This window comes from Coenobita brevimanus, chromosome 23, assembly GCF_032717465.1.
Source record: "Coenobita brevimanus isolate Jiangsu-jjx chromosome 23, ASM3271746v2, whole genome shotgun sequence".
In the NCBI taxonomy this organism is placed as follows: domain Eukaryota; kingdom Metazoa; phylum Arthropoda; class Malacostraca; order Decapoda; family Coenobitidae; genus Coenobita; species Coenobita brevimanus.
The window spans coordinates 64,848,269-64,873,858 of NC_136976.1; the positions used below are offsets into that span (position 1 = coordinate 64,848,269).

Below are 25,590 nucleotides of genomic sequence, written 5' to 3' on the forward strand. Positions count from 1 at the left end.
TGATTGGTTTTGGGAGTGTGCAGAGAAGGAATGCAGTGCCAGGAGACATGACACTTACACAGGTGAAGAGTGCTGTGAAGTGGCTGAAAAATGGGAAAGCAGTTGGGGTTGATGAGGTGTATGCAGAGATGCTTAAGTGTGGTGGAGAGAGTGTAATGAAGTGCCTGTTGGAGATATGTAAGAAGGCATGGATGAGAGAAACTGTGCCTGCAGAGTGGAAAAAGGCTGTGATTGTACCCATGTACAAAAATAAAGGTGAGTGAAGTGAGTGCAAGAATTACCGTGGCATAAGTTTATTGAGTGTGGCAGGGAAGGTATATGGAAAAATTATTATAGAGAAAGTAGAAAGATGTCAGAAGTCTTAGTGAGTGATGAACAGGGTGGCTTTAGGAGTGGCAGAGGATGTGTGGATCAAATATTTGCAGTGTGATAGATAGCAGAGAAGGCTTGTGAGAAGGACTATAAGGTGTTTATGGCATTCATGGATCTGTAAAAAGCATACAACAAAGTAGACAGAGAGGGATTGTGGAAAGTTTTGCGCATGTACGGTGTAGATGGTAAGCTGCTAAATGCTGTCAAGAGTTTTTATGATGGCAGCGAAGCATGTGTAAGGGTTAATGGGCAAGTAAGTGAATGGTTCACGATCGGTGTGGGCGTGCAACAAGGTTGTGTGATGTCCCCATGGTTGTTCAATATGCAGTACATGTGGATGGGATGATGAGAGAAGTAAAAACATGAGTAATGGAGAGAGGGATGGCGTTGGTAATGAATGGTGATGGATGGAATATATCAAATTTGTTGTATGTTGATGATGCAGTACTGCTTGCAAGTACCAGACAAGAACTTGGTACGCTAGTGCAGAGTTTTGCTGATATCTGTGAGCGTCGTGCCTTGAGAGTAAATGTAGAAAAGAGTAAAGTGATGGTTACTGAGAGAGAAGGTGACTCCCAGTGTGATGTTACAGTGAATGGAGGGAGACTGGAATTGGTGAGAGAATTCAAATACCTGGGTACAGTGAGAGAAAAGAGAAGAAAATGTGCAAAAGAAGTTGAAGGTAGAGTGACACAAGGAAGAAAAGTAGCTGGTGCAATGAAGGTCTTGATAAGAAACAGAGGCCTTAATGTTGCAGCTGCACAAGGCTTACATGAAGGAATGTTAGTGCCAACTTTAACATATGGGTGTGAATCTATTGTGTAGCATTAAAATGAAAAGTCAAGAGTAAGAGCAGTGGACATGGGACTGCTGAGGAATGTATGTGGAGCACAGAGGGTGGATAGGATACAAAATAATGTGATTCGTGAAAGGTGTGGAGTGAGGAAGTCGGTGGACACCAGAATCGAAGAGAGTTTACTGAGATGGTGTGGTCGTGTGGAGAGAATGGATATCAATAGTGTGGTGAAAAAGGTATATCTGAACGAATTTGAAGGAGGGAGGAGGCGAGGTAGGCCAAGGAGAAGGTGGAGAGATATGGTGGATGAGTGTGTGAGGAAGAGAGGTTTGGAAGTCGGTGAAGCTAGGGAACTGACAAGAGATTGAGCTGGCTGGATCAAAGTTGTGAGGATAAGTGCATGATAGGGAATTTTGGCATCCCTTTTTAACGTGGCAGCGTCCAGATTGACTCAATCGGATTCATTTATGTGAAGCTACAGAATGTGGTGAATGTTTTTGGCGTATCCATTAGAGCCAAGATTCCGGGGGCTTGGATGATGAGTGAATGGAAGCATGGCGCATTGGATTGGGCAAATTTGGGCCGTGTGGACATTGCTACTCCTCACCCTGCCCTAGGGTGGGAAAGGAGGTCTGGATGATGTTGATGATGATGATATCCATCCATCCATCATCCAATTCTATATTGCCCCATGAGGAACGTAGGAGGCCGGGGCTAGGCAAGTTGTTCCTGACATTTAAGATGAGAGTGACCAGCCTCACTCATCCCTGAATGGCTTTAGGTGAGCAATAAACCCCAACCTTCCCTTGGATATAAACCTGCACCGGCCCAATCTGATTGAATCGCCTTAATTACCCACTAAACCACCAGATGCCATAATTTGGTTATATGGTTACCACCCAGCATAGTAACTGGTTTCCCGGTGTACAGGAAACCATTTGGCTTGTCACTCAGTGTATAGTCACCTGTAGATAGAAGGAAGAGGAAGGAATGAAAGAAAGACAGACAGAAGAGGGAGTGTAAAGTCACCCATAGGCAGAAGGAAGAGGAAAGAATGAAGGAAAGAAAGACAGAAGAGGCAGGAAGGAAGAGAGGATAGGGCAGACACTCAAAACAGCACTACATCGAGTAAGTGGATGGTGGGTGCCCCATCTGCCATATATATATATATATATAGTATGTGAGATGCTGCTACTGTCAGAAATTTAATCTTCTGAGCCTGAAAATCTCTCACAAGTGGTGTGGTGCACCCCACTGGTGACACTTCTTAAGAAGTATGTCACAATCCTCTAGTGGCACCTCTCATGTGGTAGGTTGTAGCTCTCTGTTGGCACCTCTTAAGAGGTTTTTTGCCTATCTCTGTTAGGACCTTACAAGAAGTATGTCTCAGTCCATGAGTTAATCAGTTACTGTATGTACCCGTGACCATAAACACATGTTCACTCAAGTGCATGTACCTCGATGACTGAGTGATATGGCATGATGCGGCTGGCGTTAAGCTGAAGCTCAAAGTCACCACTACACGGCACTCCTGTCGTGATCACCCAGCGTTGGCTAGTTGGTGCTCCATTTACAAAGTTTGGTTTCTTTTTGGATAGACCTTGTACAGTGCTTTCACAAAGGATATAAATATGTATGTGTGGATGGTTGTGTCTGTGAGATGGAGCCAATATTTGAAGGGCATGAATGATTGTATGACCCATAATCATTGGGCATGCTGTTTAATCTAATATATGGCACTGTAATCCTGGTTGTGTGTGTGTGTGTGTAGTGCTGCCAAAACTGAAAAATGGATTTTAATGAAACTTGGCAGGATGGTTGGAATTTGGTCCCAGATGGGCGAGTTTCAGTTTCATGTCGATTAATATTTTCTGAAGGAGTGTTTTGGTTCCTGATGATTGTCCCCATTGGCGTTATATTGTGTGTACATGAAAAATGCAGTGAGGTTTTTCCTTGGAGTTTCATGCATCTCCACAGAGTGCTTTGCAGCCAATAGGGCCTCAAAGCACTTGCTCCAAAGTGAAACGTGATTCAGATAATACACTCATTTGGACAATTCCTGAGTGACCCAGTATGTGAGATGCTTGTCATTCCCCTAATTTTGTTATTTCTATTTCTGTGTTTCTTAATTCAGTTTCACCCCATCTGTTATGCAGAAGTGGGTATGAATGCTTGTATTAAGATACGTTTTTACTTCTGTTTTCACAGCACACCATATTTTTCATAAGATTAAGTTTCTTGCATGTGAAAATTCTCATTTTGAGCATTTTCACTTATGAAAGCCCTGTCCTAGGAGGGGAAATGATTGTACAATATGTTTTGGGTCCTTACTTTATTAATTGGGAGCTAAGAAAAATTAAAATACAGTAGTCAAGTCTGGGAGACTTGATTCCCATACATGCTGATGTGATAAAGATTTATAGTGTTTTAGACAAGGGAAACCCTGACCAAAAATTTTTTTGTTATCCATTTTTTTTTTCCCTCTTCCAGAAAAATTTCAGACACAACAAGCACAAACTTAAAAATGTTGTCATTGTACCTTCCAGTAGGGTATGAAATGGCATTTACAGTATACTGTACACCAAGAACAGTATACCATTGATAAACAATGATTTTACATTGATTATCATCATCGTGATCTCCTTTTCCACGTAAAGATGGTGCCAGGTAAGGTGTGAAAGCAAGGAAAGAGAAAACATGATAGAGGGAACTAATCAGTAGCAAGATCAGTGCCAGTCACTCATTCTCTCACAGTTCATGTCCTTAGTGTCTTAGACTCCAATTCTCACAGGCCTAACCAGCTGCACATATTTTTTGGGATTTTTCATTCTAGATGTTCATCTTGTTACTAACCATCCAGAGTCAGTTTGTCAATGGTGCCAGATCTTATCTCCTCCATGCATGGTATTCCAACGAATTTGGTCCCCTGATAGTTCCCTAGCCTCATCAGCTTCCATACTTAGCATTCTTACATACCGTTACTCAATTGCCATATCCATTCACCTTCTTCACCTGTCATGCCTCCTCCCTCTTGACAGGTCAAAAAATCAGATAAGTTGAAGAGGTTGTGTTCAGAATTGGTCCAAGTTAACACTGTGGTATTGTAGAAAAGCACAATACATAAAACTGTACTAGAAATGTGAAAGTACTAGTACTACAGTACATTGCTGACATAAGAGATATTATCATTAACTGTTGATTATTTGCAGTTGGAGCCATTCCTCCCCTGATTGGTTGGGCAAGTTGTACTGGGGACCTTGAGGCTGGAGCATGGATAATGGCAGGTCTCCTGTATGCCTGGCAGTTCCCACATTTCAACTCACTGTCGTGGAATCTACGCCCTGATTACTCTCGTGCTGGTTATCGCATGATGTCAGTAACAAATCCTGGTAGGTATAGTGTGAATTCATTGTGAGCTTAATAACATTAGTATTATGCCGTAAGTCAGAGAACTATAAATAATTTATGTATCATTAGATGGAGGCGCTCACCATCCATTTACATGATGTAGTGCTGCTTTTGGGTGTCTGCCCTTTCCTCCATCCTGCTTTTCTTCCATCCTCTTTTGTCTTTCTTTCCTTCAATCTTTCCTTGTCCTTCTGCCTACAAGTGACTTTACACTTCCTCTTATGTCTTCTTTCCTTCATTCTTTCCTCTTCCTTCTGCCTGTGGATGACTTTACACTGCGTGATGAGCCAAATGGTTTCCTGTACACCAGGAAACCATTTACTACGCTGGGTGGTAACCATATAACCAAATTTTGGTGCCTGGTGGTTTAGTGGATAATTACGGCGCTCCATTCAAATTGAGCCAATGAAGGTTTATATCCAAGGGATGGTTGGGGTTTATTGCTCACATAATGCCACTCAGGGATGAGCGAGGCTGGTCACTCTCATCTTAAATGTCAGGATCAACTTGCCTAGCCCTGGGCTCCTACGCTCCTTATGGGGCAACGTAGGATTGGATGACAAATGATGATTGAATGAATTACATTGAGGTATATTTTATATCAGCCTTACATTCTGGATCATAAGAGCATGAGTTTAGTAGCTATCATGCTTCCCCATTGGAGTTAATTCAGTGACTACTTATGCAAGTCGATAAATACTGTTGATCATAGGATTTAATGGTTGAATTATTGGCACAGCCAGGTAGAACAGGTCATAAAGTTTGAGTGATAAAAGTAGATACCTTCTATTTTGTTCTTGATACATGATTCCAGTTATACTAGAGGTTGTAATGTATGGATTGCACCATGAGCCCCAATTTGCATATACAGGATTTAATAATGTATGAGAAAAATAGAGTATTGTAAGTAACCTTGTAGACTTTTTCTTTGATAAAATTTTAGCACCCTGTCATTGTTGTTGCAGACAGAATAACTTACCATCATCATCATCATCGTTATCATCACTGTCATCATCGTCACCAGACCTCCTTTTCCACCTAAGGATCATCGTCATCATCATCATCATCATCATCATCATTATCATTATCATTATCATCATTATCAACATCATCATCATCATCATTATCAACATCATCATCATCATCATCATTATCAACATCATCATCATCATCATCATCATCATCATTGTTATCATGATTGTCAACATCGTCACCAGACCTCTTTTTCCACCTAAGGATCATCATCATCATCATCATTGTCACCATCGTCACCAGACCTCTTTTTCCACCTAAGGATGGGGTGAGGTAGGGTCAAAGAAAAAAAAACATGACTGCAGAAGAGACTAACCTGAAGTGAGCTAAGTTAAATGAACCACACTTTTTCACCATTCAAGCCCTTGGAATCCTGACTCCACCCCTCAGGCATAAACATCCATACATATGTGCTTCATACCACCTATCAGCTTGAGCCAATCGAGTGACCCTCACTTTACCAAGAAAACCACGAGTTCCAAACCTTGACATTACTCCTCTGCACATAATTCTTCCGACCAGCTCAGTTCACTGTTAGTTTTGTTGCCTCATCACCCTCTGTACTGTACTTCTTACTTATTTACTATATCAATTCATATTTTCTGCCATCAATCATGTCGTTTTTGTTGCTTCTCTTTCCGCTTCAGGTGGCTCTACACTGAGTGACAATCCTAATGGTTCATGTAACCCAGGAAACCATTTAAAACACTGGGGTAACCATACTACCAAATAACAAGATTATGTAGAGCCTGCTGTGGTGCCTCTGTTAACTGTGTGGAAAGACAAATGCAACAACCATCCAGGAACCAAACCTCCACGTTCTTCCCCGCGCCTCGCTGAGGCACTGTCTGCTGCATGGGAACATTGGATTATTACACGGGACAGCCTTGCAGAGGCGGTTGCTTACCAGTGGCTGGTGGGTTTGGTAAGCCAAACAAACTGGGGTTCCACAGCAACAGCAACAACAACATCAGATGTTAAATACTCCAACCCTCACCAGTAATCACCATTCTGAGCCCTCATTCCACATCTCAGATTTTAACCCATTCTTCAACCCCCTCATATACAGCAACCTCCTGATTATCCATCGTAATTCGGTCAAAGCCATGTTGGAGAAAGTTTTTTTTTTTTTTTTTTTTTTTTTTTTTTTTAAATGCCGTACTACCCCCATCCGTTTTTTTGTTTTTTTTTTAATGCAAGGAAGAAGGAACCAAAGGCCAGGGGCCTGCAAACTGTTCCTTCCAAGAAAAAACAAAAACAATACAAAAGAGAGCCAAATTCAAGATCCATTCATTTCGAGATGCCTGGACACACTGCGTTTGAAAGGCTGGAGATTGTAGGAAGTAGGAAAGATAAGAGAGAGGGAGACAGTTCCAGAGTTGACCTGGTGCAGAAATGAAGGACTGGAAGTAACAGTTAACTCTTGCATTAGAGAGTTGGACAGAAAAGGGCTAAGAGTTTGTTGCTAGATGGGTGATATGCGCCCGTCGTAGAGGAGGAGGGATGCAAGCAAACAGTTCAGAGGAACAGCGACCATTGAAGCAGTGATAGAAAAGAGATAAAGATGCATCAGTGCGGCGAAGAGACAGAGGTTGAAGGGAGCCAGTAAGAGGAGGAGAGTTAATGAGATGGAAAGCCTTTGACTCCACCCTATTGAGAAGAGCTGTATGTGGGGAGCCTCCCTACACATGAGAGTTGTACTCTACACAGGGACGAATAAAACCTGTGTATAAAGGCAGCAACTGTGCAGGGGTATAGGAGGTACATATTCGGCTTAGCTTCCATAATCTCTTGGAAGCAGATTTTACAAAAGATGTAATAGGATCATTCCAAGATAAATCCCGAGAGAATGAAACTCCAAGCATGTTTAAGGATGATGCAGGTTTGAGTTGGATATTATTAAACATTAGTAGGTACTCCTATGGAAGATTTTGTCGGGTTGATAGGTGTTATTCTGGAAAGAGGTGCGGAAATGTAGAAGTGAAAGTTGAAAGAAATGTGATGGTATGAAGGATGTAGATGGTAGATTATTAACCCATGGGGATGAAGTAAGGAACAGATGGAAGGAATATTTTGAAAGCCTGACGAATGGGAATAGAGAGAGCAGAGCATCTGTAAACATGATTGGTTTTGGGGGTTTGCAGAGAAGGAATGCAGTACTTGGAGACGTGACACTAGCACAGGTGAAGAGTGCTGTGAAGCGGCTGAAAAATGGGAAAGCAGCTGGGGTTGATGAGGTGTATGCAGAGATACTTAAGTGTAGTGGAGAGAGTGGAATAAAGTACTTGTTGGAGATATGTAAGAAGGCTTGGATGAGAGATACTGCCTGCAGAGTGGAAAAAGGCTGTGATTGTATCCTTGTACAAAAATAAAGATGAGCGAAGTGAGTGCAAGAATTATCGTGGCATAAGTTTATTGGGTGTGGCAGGAAAGGTATATGGAAGAATTATAATTGAGAAAGTAAAAGAGATATCAGAAGTCCTAGTGAGTGATGAACAGGGTGGCTTTAGGAGTGGCAGAGGATGTGTGGATCAAATATTTGCATTGAGACAGTTAGTAGAGGTGGCTTGTGACAAGGACCATGAGGTGTTTATGGCATTCATGGATCTGGAAAAAGCATATGACAAAGTGGAAAGAGAAGGATTGTGGATAGTTTTGCACATGTATGGTGTAGAGGGTAAGCTGCTGGGTGCTGTCAAGAGTTTTTATGATGTTAGTGAGACATGTCTAAGGGTTAATGGGCATCTAAGTGAATGGTTCATGATTGGTGTGGGTGTGTGACAAGGTTGTGTGATGTCCCCATGGTTGTTTAGTGTACTGTATATGTGGATGGGGGTGATGAGAGAAGTAAAAACACAAGTAATGGAGTGAGGGATGGCGTTGGTAATGAATGGTGATGGATGGAATATATCAAATTTGTTGTATGCTGATGATGCAGTACTGCTTGCGTGTACCAAACAAGAGCTTGGTAGGTTAGTGCAGAGTTTTGCTGATGCCTATGAGCGTCGTGCCTTGAGAGTAAATGTAGAAAAGAGTAAAGTGATGGATATTGAGAGAAAAGGTGACTCCCAGTGTGATGTAAAGGTGAATGTAGAGAGACTGGAATTGGTGAGAGAGTTCAGATACCTGGGTACAGTGATAGAAAAGAGAGGAAAATGTGCAAAAGAAGTTGAAAGTAGAGTGACACAAGGAAGAAGTGTAGCTGGTGCAATGAAGGCCTTGATAAGAAACAGAGGCTTGAGTGTTGCAGCTGCACAAGGGTAAGATGAAGGAGTGTTAGTGCCAACTTTTACATATGGAAGTGAGACTATGGTGTGGCATGAAAATGAAAAGTCAAGAGTAAAAGCGGTGGAGATGGGACTGCTGAGGAATGTATATGGAGCACAGAGGGTGAATAGGATACAAAATAATGTGATTCGTGAGAGATGTGGAGTGAGGAAGTCGGTGGACACCAGAATCGAAGTCAGTGTACTGAAATGGTATGGTCATGTGGCGAGAATGGATAATAATAGAGTGGTGAAAAAGGTATATCTGAGTGAATTTGAAGGAGGGAGGAGGCGAGGTAGGCCAAGGAGAAGGTGGAGAGATATGGTGGATGACTGTGTGAGGAAGAGAGGTTTGGAAGTTGATGAGGCTTGGGACTGACAGGAGATTGGGCTGGCTGGATGAATGTTGTGAGGAGAAGTGCATAATCAGGGATTTTGCACCTCTTTTAAACGTGGCAGTGTTCGAATTGACTCTATCGGATATGATTATGTGAAGCTACAGAATGTGGAGAATGTTTTTTGCGTTTCCAATAGAGCCAGGATTCCGGGGCTTGAATGATGAGTGAATGGAACCATGGCACATTGGACTGGGCAGATTTGGGCTGTCTGGACATTGCTACTTCTCACCCTGCCCAAGGGCGGGAAAGGATATCTGGATGATGATGATAGGTGTAAGAACTGAGTCTTTGATGCACTAAAAACAACAAGTTTACTTTTACCCCATTCAGAGATACAAGCCAAGTCAGACATTAGGTGTGCCATAGCCTCATCCCTTGTTTGTTGAAGTAACTGCTGAGATGGACGTTGTGGGAACCGAATGGAAAGGTGAAGGGTGGAATCACCATTGTTTGAGAGGATAGAATTAGATGTACAGCATAGAAGGTCATTGATAAATAAAAAGAAGAGAGTTGGTGATGGGACAGAGCCCTGAAGAACACCACTATTGATAGATCTAGAAGAACAGTGGCCATCTAGAACAGGAGCTATAGAACGACCAGAAAGGAAGCTATAGATGAAGGCATGGATATATGGGTAGGAACTGTAAGAGGGCAGTTTGGAAATTAAAGATTTATGCCAGACTTGATTGAAAGCCTTTGAGATGTCAAGTGCAATGGCAAAGCTTTCGCCAAAGTCCCGAAAGGAGGATGACCAGGAGTATGAAATGTAGGTGAGAATATCACCAGTGGAGCGTCCCTAATGGAACCCATGTTGGCAATCAGAAGGAAGACTGTGATAGGAAAGATCCATCCATTCATCCATCCATCAGCCAATCCTACGTTGCCCCATGAGTAGCTTAGGATCTCGGAAAGATGCTTTAAAGTTTTTCTGTTAAGGGTAGACTCAAAAACTTTTGAGACGCAGCATGTTAAAGCATTTGGGCGATAGAGCGTTGGTAATGGTTGCCCTTCTTTGGGACTGGCTGAATGAGAGCAAATTTCCTGCAAGAAGGAAAGGTACAAGTTGATAGACAAAGGTGAAATAGTTTACCTAGGCAGGGTGTAAGCACAGTTCTTGAGGACAACAGGAGAGATCCCATCAGGCCCATATGCCGCGTTAGTATTGAGGCCAGTGATGGCAGGCATCAGCAGAAGAAATTTTAATGTCAGCCATGAGGAAGTCAGAGGGGGGAAGTGATGGAGGAACAGCACCGGAATCATCTAAGATGGAATTGGAGGAGAAAGTCTGAGCAAAGAGATCTGCTTCACCAGTAGAAGAAATAGCTACAGAGCCATCAGAGTAGAAAAGAGGAGGGAAGGATGATGAGGTAAAGTTGTTAGAAAGGTTTTTGGCAAGTTGCAAAAAGGAGTGGGAAGTTTGAGAGTTGAGAGCATTTAATATGGGTGAAATTATTATTAGCAGAGCGAAGAACAGACAACACAATTCCAGGCAGAAACATAAAAAAGATGTGATTCAGGGGTAGGTTGGCTCCAGTACCTTGTATTGGCCTTCTTATTGTGGACAGCATTAGAACAAGCGTGATTAAAGCAAGGGTTTTTTGCATTAGTCAGAGGATATGAGGAAGGAATATATGTTTCCATGCCTGAGAGAATAACCTCCGTAATGTGCATGACACACTCAGATGACTCCCGGCAATGGAAGCAATAATTATTCCAGGGAAAATCAAAGAAGTACTTCCTCAGGGCCTCCCAGTCAGCAGCTCCAGAGTGCCACAACTGACACTTCTTAGGAGGGTCCATCTGCTGCACTGGAGCAGTAGGACAAGTTAAGGTAATAAGGTTGTGATCGGAGGAGCCCAAAGGAGAAGAAAGATTAACAGTGTAAGCAGAAGGATTAGTTTTAAGGAAGAGATCAAGTATGTTGGAACTGTCTCTAAGGTGGTCAGGGATATGGGTAGGGTGCTATACAAGCCGCACTAGGTCATTAAGGATAGAAAAGCTGTAGGTTTGTTCACCAGGTGGATCTGTGAAAGGAAAGGAGAACCAAAGGTGGTGGTGAACATTGAAATCTCCTAGAATGGAGATTTCATAGAAAGGAGGAATGGATAGGTTGTGTTCCATCATAGAAGTAAGATGGTCGAAAAAATTTTCATAGTCAGTAGAATTAGGGGATAAGTAAACAGCACAGATATACAGTATTTAGTCAGAGAATGACAGGACAGCTGAACCCAGAAAGTAGACAGAAGAATCAAGTTCAGGAACACGAGAGCAAGATAAATCGTTGTGTACATATACAGAACAGCCACCTTTAGCTTTGAAATGAATATAGAGAAAGTAGGGGGATACAGAAAAAGGTTTGCTGACAGTTTTCTCAGACAGCTGAATCTCAGTTAAGAAGAGAAGGTGAGGTTTAGAGTAAGATTAGTAACCTTAGCACTCTCATGCAAAACCTCTTTTACCTCTCTCCACATTTGATTAATATCATTGTCTTCAGATTCCATCAAAGTCTGCAGGACTAGGAACCCATTCCTGCATTCCCACTGAAACTTTTCCTTCGTATTCTCATCATATATATGTATATCCATAATATCCATCTATCCATTCATCATCCAATCCAACGTCACACCATAATGAGTGTAGGAACCCACGGCTAGGCAAGGTGGTCCTGACATTTAAGATGAGAGTGACCAGCCTCACTCATCCCTGAGTGGCATTATGTGAGCAGTAAACCCCAACCACCCCTTGAATTTAAGCCTACACGGGCTTAATCCGATTGGAGCAACTTAATTACCCAATAAACCACCAGGTGCCATAATTTGATTATATGGTTACCACCCAGCATAGTAAATGGTTTCCTGGTGTACAGGAAACCATTTGGCTTGTCACTCAGTGTAGAGTCACCCATAGGAAGAAGAAATTAAAAAACAGACTCTCAAGGGACAAGAAAGGAGATGGAAAATATAATGAATATACTGAAGCAAGTATCAGAGGATATCTGTGATAAAGATACAGAACATCATAAAACGCTAGGGAAATATGAGGGAAGAAGTCAAGACCCTTGCAAGTAACCTTCCAGAGTGCAAACACTGTATAGGAAATATTAAAAAATTTCGAACAAACTCATGCAAAAAGAGGAATTCAGCAGAATATGGATAAAAAGATGCCTAACTCAAGATGAATTGGGAACATCAAAGGAGAAGAGGGAGGAAGCAGAAACAAAGTATGAGGAAAGATCAGAGGAAGAAGAGAGTAAATTTTTTTTTACAAAGTACAGTCAACTTGCCTAATTCGCATATCTGTAATCTGCGGTACTTTGCCCGACCTGTCCCTATTTTGTTTATTCCGCAAAAAAAAACTTGAAAAATGCAGTTCGTAGGTTCCAAAGTGGCACATTTCCGAGGAGATTTATAATATCTGGGCACCCATGATGTATTCCGTGGCTGCTACCCAGTCACAGACAACCTAGACCCAGCAGCCAATCACAGCCCTGCCCTGCTTGCAGGTGTGCACACTACAGTCGCCATGTTTTGTTTACTTCGTCTCCCGCCAACTACTTGTGTTCCCTCGTGAGTTCTGAACGCTACCTGGCCCTTTTTTTTTTTTTTGTCAGGGTTACCTCTCCCTGGGCACTGTTATGGATGGCTCCAACCTCCCCAAGGTGATGTTCGACCCAGCTGGGGTCCAAGAAGAAGGCTTCTCTGTTATCAGCGGCGTTTGGATGTTATTTGTCGAATGGAGAAAGGAGAGAAGTTTGTACACATGGCCAGTGAGTACGGCCTGAACGAGTCAACAATTCGCACCATTTACAAGAACAAGGCTAACATCTTGAAGTGCATCAAGGCCTGTGGGACTGAAGCAATTAATGGACGGGTTATTGTCTGTTTGTTTGCTGTTGGCTAGTAATGTGTAGGTAGGGTGCTGTAGGGGGGTTCCACGAGGATTCAGACTAAATATCCTTTTTTCCCATTGGTTCATAACTTTGTAAACTGTGGAATTCGTAATCCATGGGTAGGTACCAGTCTCTAATTGCCACAGATTAGGTGACTTGACTGTAATTGGATTGCAAGTTCGAAAGTGGTACATAACCAACAAGGAATAAAAAGAAGGAAGGTAGTACACTAAAGCTATGGCAAGAATGTAAAGAAGTTGATTAAGTTGACGTACCCAAATGTACATGGAATGGCATGTAAATGGCATCTAAATGAGTGTGTGTGTGTGTGTGTGTGTGTGTGTGTGTGCGTAATCTGTGGGTAGGTACCAGTCTCTATTTGCTGCAGATTAGGCAACTTGACTGTAATTGATTTGCAGGTACAAAAGTGGTACATAACCAACAGGGAATAAAAAAAAGGAAGGTAGTAGACTCAAGCTATGACAAGTATGTAAGCAAGATGATTAAGTTGCTGTACTCAAATGTAGATGGAATGGCATCTAAGTGACATGTAAATGGCATCTAGATGTGTGTGTGTGTGTGTGTGTGTGTGTGTGTGTGTGTGTGTGTGTGTGTGTGTGCGCGTGCGCGCATGCGCACGTGTTTGAATGCATGCGTGTGTGTAAAATTCTTACTGTCACCAGATGATTTAAACTTAGGAAGGGCCTCTATCAGCATAGGCAATGAAGGCTAAATCTACTTCTTCCGTTTCATAAAATCTCTTTGTATGAAATAAAATAATCATTTGGTAGCAGGAACTCCATGAAAAGTACATATTTGGAGTGAAGGGGTTAATAAGGCTAATACATAACTACTGATTACATTTGGAAAATTGCATGAGTTTATTATGAAGGCATACATTTTCCTCTCAAGTAAATATTCCTTTTGTGGCTGCTGTGCCATCTTGTATACTATATATCTCTGGTATACTTTTCATCTAGTTACCATTATTTTAAGTAGTTATCAGTAGTGCACATCAGCATCATGGACATAGTAGTCTGTATTGTGTTAATGTAAGGCTGTTTAAATTATTGTTAAAGTTGCATTTTCGTGAGGCTTTCAGACCGGTCTTTACCAGTTTTGACCAGTCCAGTGGCTGTTCTGGGGAGACAGTTTCAGACATTAGGCTGGTCAAAACTGGTCTAAAGCAGTTCTGCCCCAGAGCCTGGACAGGGTTTACCAAATCCTGCACACAAGGATGCATGGTAGAACCGGGCAAAAAGGACAGCCATGAGTATCCCATGCCAGAGGTAAACAGCAGATACAGCAAAGATAAAAAACAAAGTAAAAGATAATCAATGAGTCAGTCAAGAAGGGGCAAACACTGCGGGGTGCATAGCCTCACTCACCCTCCAACTCGACCCATGCAGGTCCCTTTGTACGACCTTCCAGGCAGCGACTCATCCCCCTCTAAGTATCTCCCGACAGGAGTGATCGAAATGAGTTACGTGGCCTTCCCCTAGGATTCCTCCACCCTGGGCTAACTTGTTCAGAGATCACCCTCCTGTGCAGGATCTGCCTCAGGAAAGTGGGCCACATTCCCACATGGCTGAGTTGGTGTTGACGTATTATGTGGGTAATAAGCCTCGATTCAGTCTCGTGGGGTAGTCACTTGTTATGCACCCAGTTGTACCAGCAATATCCCATGATCCTGCAAAGACACTTAGTACCAAAGGAGTCATTTTGCTGCTTCAGGTCACTGTTTATTGTCCAAAGATCACAGCCATAAAGTAGGACAGGGAGCATCAGCACCCTGAAGATACAAACTTTCATCTCTACACAAATAATGACAGTGCCAAATACTCGTGGTGAGATATATGAATTGCCTGATTATTTCCTCCTCCTTCTTTAGGGACAGGATGTTCCTCGCACTCCTGGTGGGAGAGGTAGCCATGCACACACATGCCAGCACGGGCAAGCAACCAGTTAACATAATCCCCTGCAAAAGTGGTGGTGTGGCAACATTGGGCACTGACTCCATGACAACCTTAGCTTGCACCTTCACCAGATGACTTACTAAATGTGGTTGAGGCAAAGCAGGCAGGCTGGGCTTTATTTTGGTGGGCATCTTCAATGGTGCATGGGTGGCAAGGAGTAGCAGGTGGTTTGAAAAATTTGGTTTCCCCTGCATGCCGTCAGTTAATGCCACAAGAGCTGGATATTGCATTAATTCAGACAGATCTTTTTCTTTTTTGGGTAATGTGGCATTGGATGATCAGGGGGACTGCTGCACTATACATGTTAACTAGTCATGGGAACATAATAGTCTCTTGTTTCACCCCAGCACTCAAACACTCACCCACCTATCCTTACACTGGCTTTACTACCATCTTATAAGCTCATACAGCATTCCTGGGTTTTCCATGTACTATGTTCATATGTAAAATCCTTATTAATCCTGCTCTGTTCACTTATCATATACTTTTTATAGTTATACAATAAATACCATACATTTACCTTACAGTCTTTCACATGCTCTCATCACTATCAGTTATACTGCAGAAATCAGATCCCACATTCCCTGCCAGTACCACATGTTACAAAACTTATGTCTTCACACATCAGTTAGTACAGCTTTATGATTTCATTCTCTTCTTTGGTTGTGCAAAGTGTTGTCCATACTCATAGGATTTTTGTTGGCATACTTTTTATATAATGCAGCAACTGGAAGCCCTTTCTGATGTCAACCAGTGGCTCGTGGGTGGAATCAAGTGCTCCATTCCTTGGTCGATAAAGGGCACTGTATCCCACTGCATGACAACAGTTACTGATATGTTCTTTATCAGTTCATGCAGAACTCAGGAAATTCATCCTCATCCTCATCATCCGGACCTCCTTTCCCACCCAAGGTCAGGGTGAGGAGTAGCAATGTACAGACAGCCCAAAGTTGCCCAGTCCAATGGGCCATGCTTCCATTCACTCATCATTCAAGCCCCTGGAATCCTGGCTCTATCGGATACACCAAAAACATTCACCACGTTCTGTAGCTTCACATAAACGTATCCGATTGAGTCAATCCGGATGCTGTCACGTTAAAAGGGATGCCAAAATCCCCGATCATGCACTTCTCACAGGATTCATCCAGCTAGCTCGATCTCTTGTCAGTTCCCTAGCCTCACTGACTTCCAAACCTCTCTTCCTCACACAGTCATCCACCATATCTCTCCACCTTCTCCTTGGCCTACCTTGCCTCCTCCCTTCTTGAAATTCGCTCAGATATGCCTTTTTCACCACTCTGTTGTTATCCATTCTCTCCACATGACCATACCATCTCAGGACACACTCTTCTATTCTCGTGTCCACTGACTTCCTTGCTCCACGTCTTTCACAAATCACATTATTTTGTATCCTATCCACCCTCTGTAGTCCAAATATATTCCTCAGCAGTCCTATCTCCACTGCTCTTACTCTTGACTTTTCATTTTCATGCCACACCTTGGGAAAATGCCTCCTGAACATGTACTTATGGACTCTAACCCAGCCTAACTCTGAAAACTACCTAAATAACTCTCTACCAGTCATGCACAGCACCTATTTAAGACCCTATTCACACAAATAAGGGACAGAAAGCATGAAATAAATAAAAAGGAACCAGAGAACGAGGAATTAGAGGCGTGTTGTAAGTACAGGGTACTTACAACACACCCGTGGCCATTACGAAGATTAACTCACCTCCTCTAAGGCTCTGACAGTGGTGAAAATGCTCTTGAACCACGTACAGTAATCCAGTGTTGTGCTGATATAATCCATTGCACTGTGAATTATAATTGTTTAACACTGCACATTCTGTTCTTGCTTGCACCACACCAGTTTACACTCTGCACTTAATCCTTTGCACTCTGAATTCTAATTTCTTAACACTGCACAACACTGTAAATTCCCATGTGGTCTAGTGGCGAAGTATTGCAGTTTATTCACTGTTTATTCACAAAAACGAGCATGTGAGGCAAACATGGCGATGAGCGTGTAGTGACGACAGTAGTTAGGCGGAAGCTGGGGAGGGGAGGAATCAAGGGGTGCTCTCCTACGTGCGAAAACACAGCTGTTCGTCACACGCGGCAAATTTAAAGTAGGGATGAACACATTTAGGCTTTTTATTTCTTGCATTTTTAAGTTTTTCTTTTACTGTTTTTGGTGTCCTAGGACTCAATTCCAAATTGTGTGGGACTTCGGGTGTCCAGGACTTGGGCGTCTGGGTTTTACAGGGATTACTGTATATATATATATATATATATATATATATATACACACACACACCTCATCAAGATGTGCTGCCCTCCTGTTCTTCCACCTCTTAACAGTATTGTTCACTGCTGCCAGTGTCAGATTCACTGGTACTACATTTGTATTCATCACCAAAACCATTCATTTTATTTTTACCTTGCTGTTCATTATTCCTGTTCGTCAGTTTTTCAGTACAGTATTGTATATTATTTCCATGTGGTAGGTTATAATATTTAGCCTAAGATGGCAGTTATCCCAGAAGAAAAATTCCAAATTCAAACCTCTTAGGTAGAGATTGGCAGCAGAGAGGTGGGGGGAGGCCCAGGCTACTTGTTGGTGGCACACCAATTGTTCTGAAACTCCATGTCACTCATTACTGTGGTTGGTTACTATCATCATCATCATCATCATCATCATGTCATCATCATCATCATCATTGTCATCAGTCATCATCATCATCATCATCAGTCAGACCTCACTGTCATACTTAAGGGCAAGGTCCAGAAAGCATGGAAAGATCTATCTGTCTATTGCCAGACGCCTTAATCCCTTATACGGGGTGGCCACAATCAAATCACCTTCACATCACCCTGTCCCCCGCTATTTCACTGCCCTGCTCCCAATTCACACTCCCCTCTCTCATATACCTCTCCACTCCATCCCTCCATCTCATCCTTGGCCTTCCCATCCCACTCTCCCCTTCCACCTCACTCACACACTCTCTCCTCATCAGTCTTTCACTCTCCATCCTCTCCACATGGCCAAACCACCTCAGTATGTTTCTCCTAATGCTTCCTGTCACATCCACATCCACACCAAAAATGCTTCTTCACATCCTCATTTGTCAGTCTCTCTCTCCATGTGACTCCACAGGCTCCTCTCAAATGACTCATTTCTGCTGCTCTTACTCTCGACTTGTGTCCCTCCAACAACGTCCAAGCTTCACTTCCCTATGTCAGAGTTGGTATCACAATACTGTCATGTAATAACTTTTTCATTTCCATGCTCACTTCCCTGTTTCTTATCACTGCCTTCAAGGAACCAGCAACCTTTCTTCCTTGTTGTACCCTTTCAAGCACTTCACCCTCCAAACCTCCATCCTTACTCATCACACTACCCAAGTACTTAAACGCACTCACATTTTCCATTTCCTCATCATCCAGCCTCATTGTACATTCACTGACTTCACCTCTCACGAAGACCATAACTTTACTCTTCCCTACATTCACCTTTAAATTCTGTTTCTTACACACTCTCCCAAACTCATTCACCAAGCCTTGCAGCTCCCCTTCGTCTTCACTTAACATGGATAATTTAATTGACACGATGTAACTGTGATAATAGCACAGTAGTACAGTATTAAATTTGCTGTGATTGTTTTACTTTTGAATTTTTAATGCATGATTTATAATGAATGTTTTACACTTTCAGGGTTATGCCGCAGGGTTGCCCTGAGATACAGTATTGCCATGATTGGCTTGTGCACACTTGCTCCAGTAATTGATGTAACAACATGGACATTTGCAGCAGATTCCCTTCCTCTCAATATTTACCTCACTTACCTTGGTAAGTTCAGATACAATTCCTTTTAAGTTTGTTTTAGGGCTGCAAAACTTTCATTGTGAAAGATTTATTCATTCCTTTGTATTGGTAAGTCCTGGAATAACAGCTTTTAAATTGTGTGGTGACTGTCGGAAATCCAGTATTTAAAAATCTGGAATTATCAAGAATCCAGATGGACTTAGACTTAAATTTCCTGTTCATTTTATAATTTAAATTGCATGCCAATATTTTTACCTCAAACAGTTCACATATCCGAGTGTCAGGTTGCAGGTCAATTGGGTCATGTGAGATTAACATAGTGATTGTTTTTTGTCCCATGCTTGGCTTTGGACCCTGTCTGCTTTCAGTTTTATGATAATTTTCAGTGATTCCATGGTTATCACACATAATTGGTACTGCACATGGTGCATGATAATGAATTCATGTACAGTAATAACAAATACACAGACCCTATGGAATTTATCCTAATTTGTCCTAGGCACCCCAAGCTCAAAACCCAATTTTTCCTTTTACAGCTGTTAAGCCCACTAAATACATATATACATACTGTTATGGTAAGTACCAGAAAGATACATAGGTATGGTTAGGTTAATAGAAAGTAAGGAAAAAGGTATAATAAGGGAGAATATTTAATCTGTTAGTGGGCACATATACTGTGGAGAGACTTGAAATAGGCTTGAATTAAAGGGTTCTGAGACTAGGAGGTGGAGAGTTAGTGGTGTCCACCACCTGGGATTAACTCCTTGAATAGAGCCTCATCTCTGAATTCCTCAAAGCCATCAGAAACCACAGACACTGCATCATCATCATTGTTGGCTTAGATGCACGATACCAGGGTTTTTGAGCCAAATAATGTGCAATAATGGTGGGAATGCAGATTTTCATCTAGCAGTGATAATGAAAACCATGATAACCAAGTGTGTTATAGCCAAGGAATCACTTTACTGCTGCAGTGACCTCCATGAAAAGAAGCTGGAAAAATCCAGGCACTAATGATGGTATGAAAAGGATGCGTGTTACTTTTACAGTTTGGAAAAGGTGCAAATCATACGAAAATTGACCGTGGCATTTCTGAGTTCAAAATTGTGATGTCCATAGCATCAGGAATTTACAATTTATGTTAGGAAGCAACTCGATAAAGTGTCAAATTTTTAAGCTGGCAGTGATGCCGGCCAAATTTGTTAATGTTTTTACGTCAAATTTGTATTAATTAGGTGGGGGTGTCCACCATCCACTCACTTGATGTAGTGCGTCTTACAGGTAATTTATACTGTAACCCAGGAAACCATTTATTTTGCTGTATAATAACCATATGACCAGATAGATGCCTGATTATTTTGTGAATGAAAGTGCTGCAACCAGACGTGGCCAAGAGGCGTCATCTTAATCTTAAATGCCAGGATTAAGTGTCTTAGTCCTGGACCCATAAATGCCTGATGAAAAAAAAATAGGTAGAACAGTTAGATTATAAATACAGTATTACATAGGTGCTGAAATGCACTGAATGATGAGGGTGGGGATTGTCCGTGTGGGAGCAGAAGCAAAGGCAGCAGTGACTGTTTACGTTGGATAATAGGTGGGCAGGTGCAAATTTGCCAACAGACTTACAATAGATCTGCATGGTACTGGATGCATTACATGGAGAGACAGATAGACATATGAGATTTTTAAGGAGCATTGTGTAGTTCAATTGGATGTGCTCGAAAACATGTGATGAAGTACTGTACCTTGAGGTGGTTTAACCATATGAAGAGATTGGAGAATGAGAGATTGACTAGGAGAGTGTATGTGAGTGATGTAGAGGGGGAGAGGGAAAAAGGGAACCTGAGAATGAGATAGAGGGATAGATGGTACATAAGTGAGGGAGGTGTGAGTTGAAGAAAGGGCAGCATGATGGCAGAGGAGAGAATGACATGGAGGCAGTTTGTATGTCGCTGCCTTTTCTCAGGATTAAGGTATCTTGCAGTAGTTAGATAGATAAGAAGAGCAAGGAACGTGGAAAGACTGCATTTTCCTTTCTGCATGCTAACTGCAATAACAAATCTGATTTATGAAATTGATCAGGAGTTTGTTAATAAATGCCTAGGCTCACATGGACTGTATGAACATATTGCAACTGCTTTGATCAACTGAAACGTGGAAAGACTGCATTTTCCTTTCTGCATGCTAACTGCAAAAACAAGTGTGAGTTTGAGTTGGGAATTGATCATAAGTCTGAGAATCACTGCCTAGGTTCACATGGTTTATATGAACATATTACAACTGCTGTGATCAGCTGACTATGTGTGATGGAGATGGAGTAAAAGTGAAACTAGCGACAGTGGAGACTCTTTTATCCAAAAATCATGGGACTTTCAAAGTTTCGTTTAATCAGTTTTTTCAGATAAAAGATACAGTACTATAATAATATGTAGGATACAAGGGAACAGTATTGTGCTCACCCATCACCCATTTCTGGCGACATCTAGCCCACCACCACCACCAGCATCCCAAAAGCCTCTCAACCATCACCAAAACACTTAATACACAGTAGTAACTACGTATGTAACTTCACTTTTGTAACTGTAATGGAAAATGTCAACTTAAATAAATCTTCACTCAAATAAACTTAAATAAACCTTCACCAAAACAATTACGTAATTCACTGTAAGCAGTTCGAACAAATAAAGTCTTAAACCTAATTGTTTTTTCATATTTTCTGTTTCTTTATTCAGTCATTTCCACATCATCTACATCATCTCCCACATCTTGCAAATCTTCTGAGGTGGTGGATGGGGGCTGGCGCAACCAATGCTTGCTCTAGTGACTAGCAGAGCAACTGTAAAATAACGCTAGTGGCACAAAACAAGCCTCCGTGTTTTAATTCTCGGATAGATTTAAGATTTTTGCGGTTAATCGAAATGAGAACGATTTAGTAAAACTTACAGTTAATGGCATATTACAGTTAAAAGAATTTTGGATGAAAGAGACTCCACTGTACTTATCTTTTATCCATGGATAAAGAACTGTGTTTTCTAAATAATTTCCTTCAGATGGACTAACCATTTGCCTAAACTGAGTGTTCCTTTTTTGGTCCAGAGCTAAGCTGTGTTTGATTATGCATTTACCAATAAAACAGTGGGGACTATTAAGATGAAAAAATACACACAGAGTTATTTCTGATAGTAATTGACTGCTGTCAGATTTCTCATTGTAAAGATTGGTTAGAATCCTTTATTAATGTGACACTGATTCCAAAGTTGCCACTTATGAATGCAGACTTTTTAATCTTTAAAGGGTGGCATTGAGGATCATGGCTGTGCCTCTGGTGCACAAAAAATATCAAATGTTTAATTTCCTGCCCCCCCCCCCTCCCTTTTTTTTTTCCAGGATGACTACAGTATAAGTGATGAAGAATATACTCTAGATATCAGTTTTTAAGTCAGCATCTTCCATAGGTTAGCCACAAATTTGAAGTAAAGAGTTTTTCAGCAGTGCAGATTTTTGTTTCTTCTTTATCAGAGGTCAGCTTACTGGTCATGGGATAAATGTGGACATTTTAAAAAATGGATGTGGAAATATTCAGGTCAGTGTATGTCGTAGTTCAGTTACCTGGTGTCTGTTTGCTTCAAAAGTAGGTGTGGGACATTTTGTGTGCCTGGGTTGATTGCTAAAATGCTGAAGGTCTCAAGAGGGAATGGGTTTAGTTGCTGATTTGATGAATATGATTATATATGAGTATGTTGTCATAGATGACTGGCTGTAGAGTGTGATTTAAATATGTACAAGGGGAAGGGTGATGCCCTGGAAAGAGGAAACTATAGAGGCATAAAACTTTTGTACCAGATAATGAAAGTGATGGAGAGAGTCCTAGAAAGTATGATTAGGGAAAGAGAATATTGATGAGATGCAGTTTGGATTTATGCCAAGCAAAGGGACCACTGATACCATATTCATTGTGCAACAGCTTCAGGAAATATGCATTGGAAAGAAAAGAGAGTTGTACTTTATCTTTGTTGATTTAGAGAAGGCCTTTGACAGAGTCCCTGGGGAGGTGGTGAAGTGGGCAATGAGAAGCTTGGGATCGAGGAGTGGTTAAGTATGTAGGTGCTCGCATCCAGGTGAGAGTGAATGGAGACTTGAGTGATGAGTGTTCCATGAATGTTGGCGTGCATCTTGGTTCAGTCTTAAGCCTCATATTGTTTGTCATGTTTCATGAAGCTCTCTCATGTGATTCAGAAAAGGACTCCAATGGGAGATGTATGCTAATGACTTGGTGTTGATTGCAGAGAATGAAAGGGAGACAGACAAAAAGTTTAGAAATTGGAGAGAGAATGGGGCACAAGGGTTTGAGTAAATGCAGAGAAAACCAGAGTGATAATATCACGGGCTGGTGGCAGTACTGTCAAAGCAGAGGGAGTGTGGTCATGTGTAGTTTGCCAAGAGGGTGTGGGAAGTAACTCCATCTTATGCAGTGTTTGTGATCGGTGGGTACATAAAGGATGTGGCAGTATTAGAGGCAGGCTGCGAAATAATGCTGACTTCGTGTGTGTGGTGTATCAGGGAGAGCATGCAACGAGGTGTGAAAGGATTGATCTTGCTGGAGAGTCTGTGTCGAGGAGTTTTGTTATTTGGGGGCATGTTATGTGTTGGAGGTGGGGTTGGAGCCAGTGCTGTGGCTAGGATGATGAGTGCTCGGAAGAAGTTTAAGGAGCTGTTGCCTTTCCTTATATTGTGAAGGTTCTTCCTCCCTACTAAGGGATTCTTGAATGCAGCATATATTAGGAGTGTGATGCAGTATGGTAGTGAGTCCTAGACAGTAAAGGAAGAGGATATTTGTTGGCTTAGACTTACAGAAATGACATCAACTAGATGGATGTGTAGTGAATCCTTGAATGTGAGGCTTTGCGGGGGGGGGGGGGATTAGGATGGCGGTGGAAGAGTTGAGAAAAAAGATGGGACCTGAATGTACTGTATTGGCGTTGTGATGAGGAGGGATAAATTGAGATGGCTTGGCATGTTGAGAGGATGGAAGATAGCAGATGGGTGCAGAAAGTGAGAGGTGTGAACATTGAGGGTAGGGTTGAAAGAGGTAAACCAAAAAAGACCTGAGTCAAGATTATAGGGTGTGACGTCAGGGATAAGGTAATGAGTGGGGAGGTTATCAGAGTTCGAGCAATATGGAGAGCTGTCATTAGGTAACCAAGGGTGACACATGGAAGCATACTGGAGCCCAGATAAACTACTCAGTACAGTACAAGTCTCATTACTTTTGGATCACACTTTGTGTGTGTGTGTGTGTGTGTGTGTGTGTGTGTGTGTGTGTGTGTGTGCATGCGTACGTGTGTGTGTTTGTGCGTGTAGCGCAAAATCATGAGTGTAAGTGTTACGATTCAGAGTTCAATTATATTCTTCAGCATGTAATAACAGGTAATCTAGACATAATAAAAAATATTAGACTATGAAAACTAATGAAAAAAGGATTGAATTATTGGGATGCTAAAGGAATCAATTGGAAACGAGTGAGAGAAAATGTTAACATCGCAGTCAAAAAATGTGCTTCAGAATGGTGTAAACTAGAATTTAATTAATGTTTTTTGATGGAATGGAAAGTAAAAGTCATGCAAAAATTGATGAAAAAATCTGCAAACTCAAGAAGCACAATTCTAGATGGAGAATGCCAAAACCAGTCCTCAAAGATAAGGAAGCAATGAAGGATCTTGAAGACTTGCACAAGTTGTATGTCTTGGTCCTAGTAGACAAAGCGCATAATACAGCAACCATCTGCAAAGTATATTACATTAAAACACTTTTACAAGAATTGGGCATGATAGATCAAGTCTCCGAAACATATACAACAGTTAGTACTAAAGAGAATATGACAGTTGAAAAGCAGTCATCATACTCTTCTAGTCACGGAATCAAGGTAGATGATGATAACAAAAATTTACCATATGTACATAGTATAGTAAAAATGCATAAAGACATTGTAAAATTCAGATTCATATTTTCCTCCAAAGTATGTGCTACAAAATCACAGGCAAAGAAACTGTATTAATTGATTTACAAGCAGCACAAAAGATATTGTTATAAGCTAAATTTATATACAGGAATCAACCGTATGTGGATATGTGATAACTCAGAAATGTGCAGATAGGATATTGATTCCATCAGTTATAAAAGAAATGCAAGAAACATAGCAACATATGATTTTTCAACAATGTACTGTACATGAAGATCGAATATGGGGATATATAAAAGAAGTTGGAATGGACAATGCAAGTTGCTTTTCAAGGATTGAATAAGAATTTGATAGCAGTAGGTGAACATGAAGGATACTGGGTAAATAAAAGTGATGGCAAAAACTTGACGTTCTCAGAGGATCAGATAATAGATATGACAAATTACCTTGTAGAAAACTGCTTTTTTACTTGTGGAAATATGTTTTTCAAACAGTGCATAGGAATACCCATGGGAACAGACCCAGCCCCATTCATTGCAGATCTATACTTATATAGTTATGAATTCAAGTGGGTGGAATGAATATCAAAAGTTCATTCTTCAGTAGCGAAGAAATTTAACAAAACTAGACGATTCATTGATGATCTATTATCCTTAAACAAT

General features: G+C 41.4%; 1 protein-coding gene across 1 annotated transcript in view; it reads left to right on the forward strand.

Moving 5' to 3' along the window:
• The window catches only part of Cox10 (Cytochrome c oxidase assembly factor 10), an 83,008-nt gene that overhangs the window by 46,656 nt on the left and 10,762 nt on the right, over positions 1 to 25,590 (forward strand). Inside the window, exons 7-8 of the mRNA XM_080267157.1 lie at positions 4,378 to 4,557; positions 18,856 to 18,990. Coding sequence (XP_080123283.1) covers positions 4,378 to 4,557; positions 18,856 to 18,990 — 315 coding nt within the window. The remainder of the gene's footprint in view (positions 1 to 4,377; positions 4,558 to 18,855; positions 18,991 to 25,590) is intronic.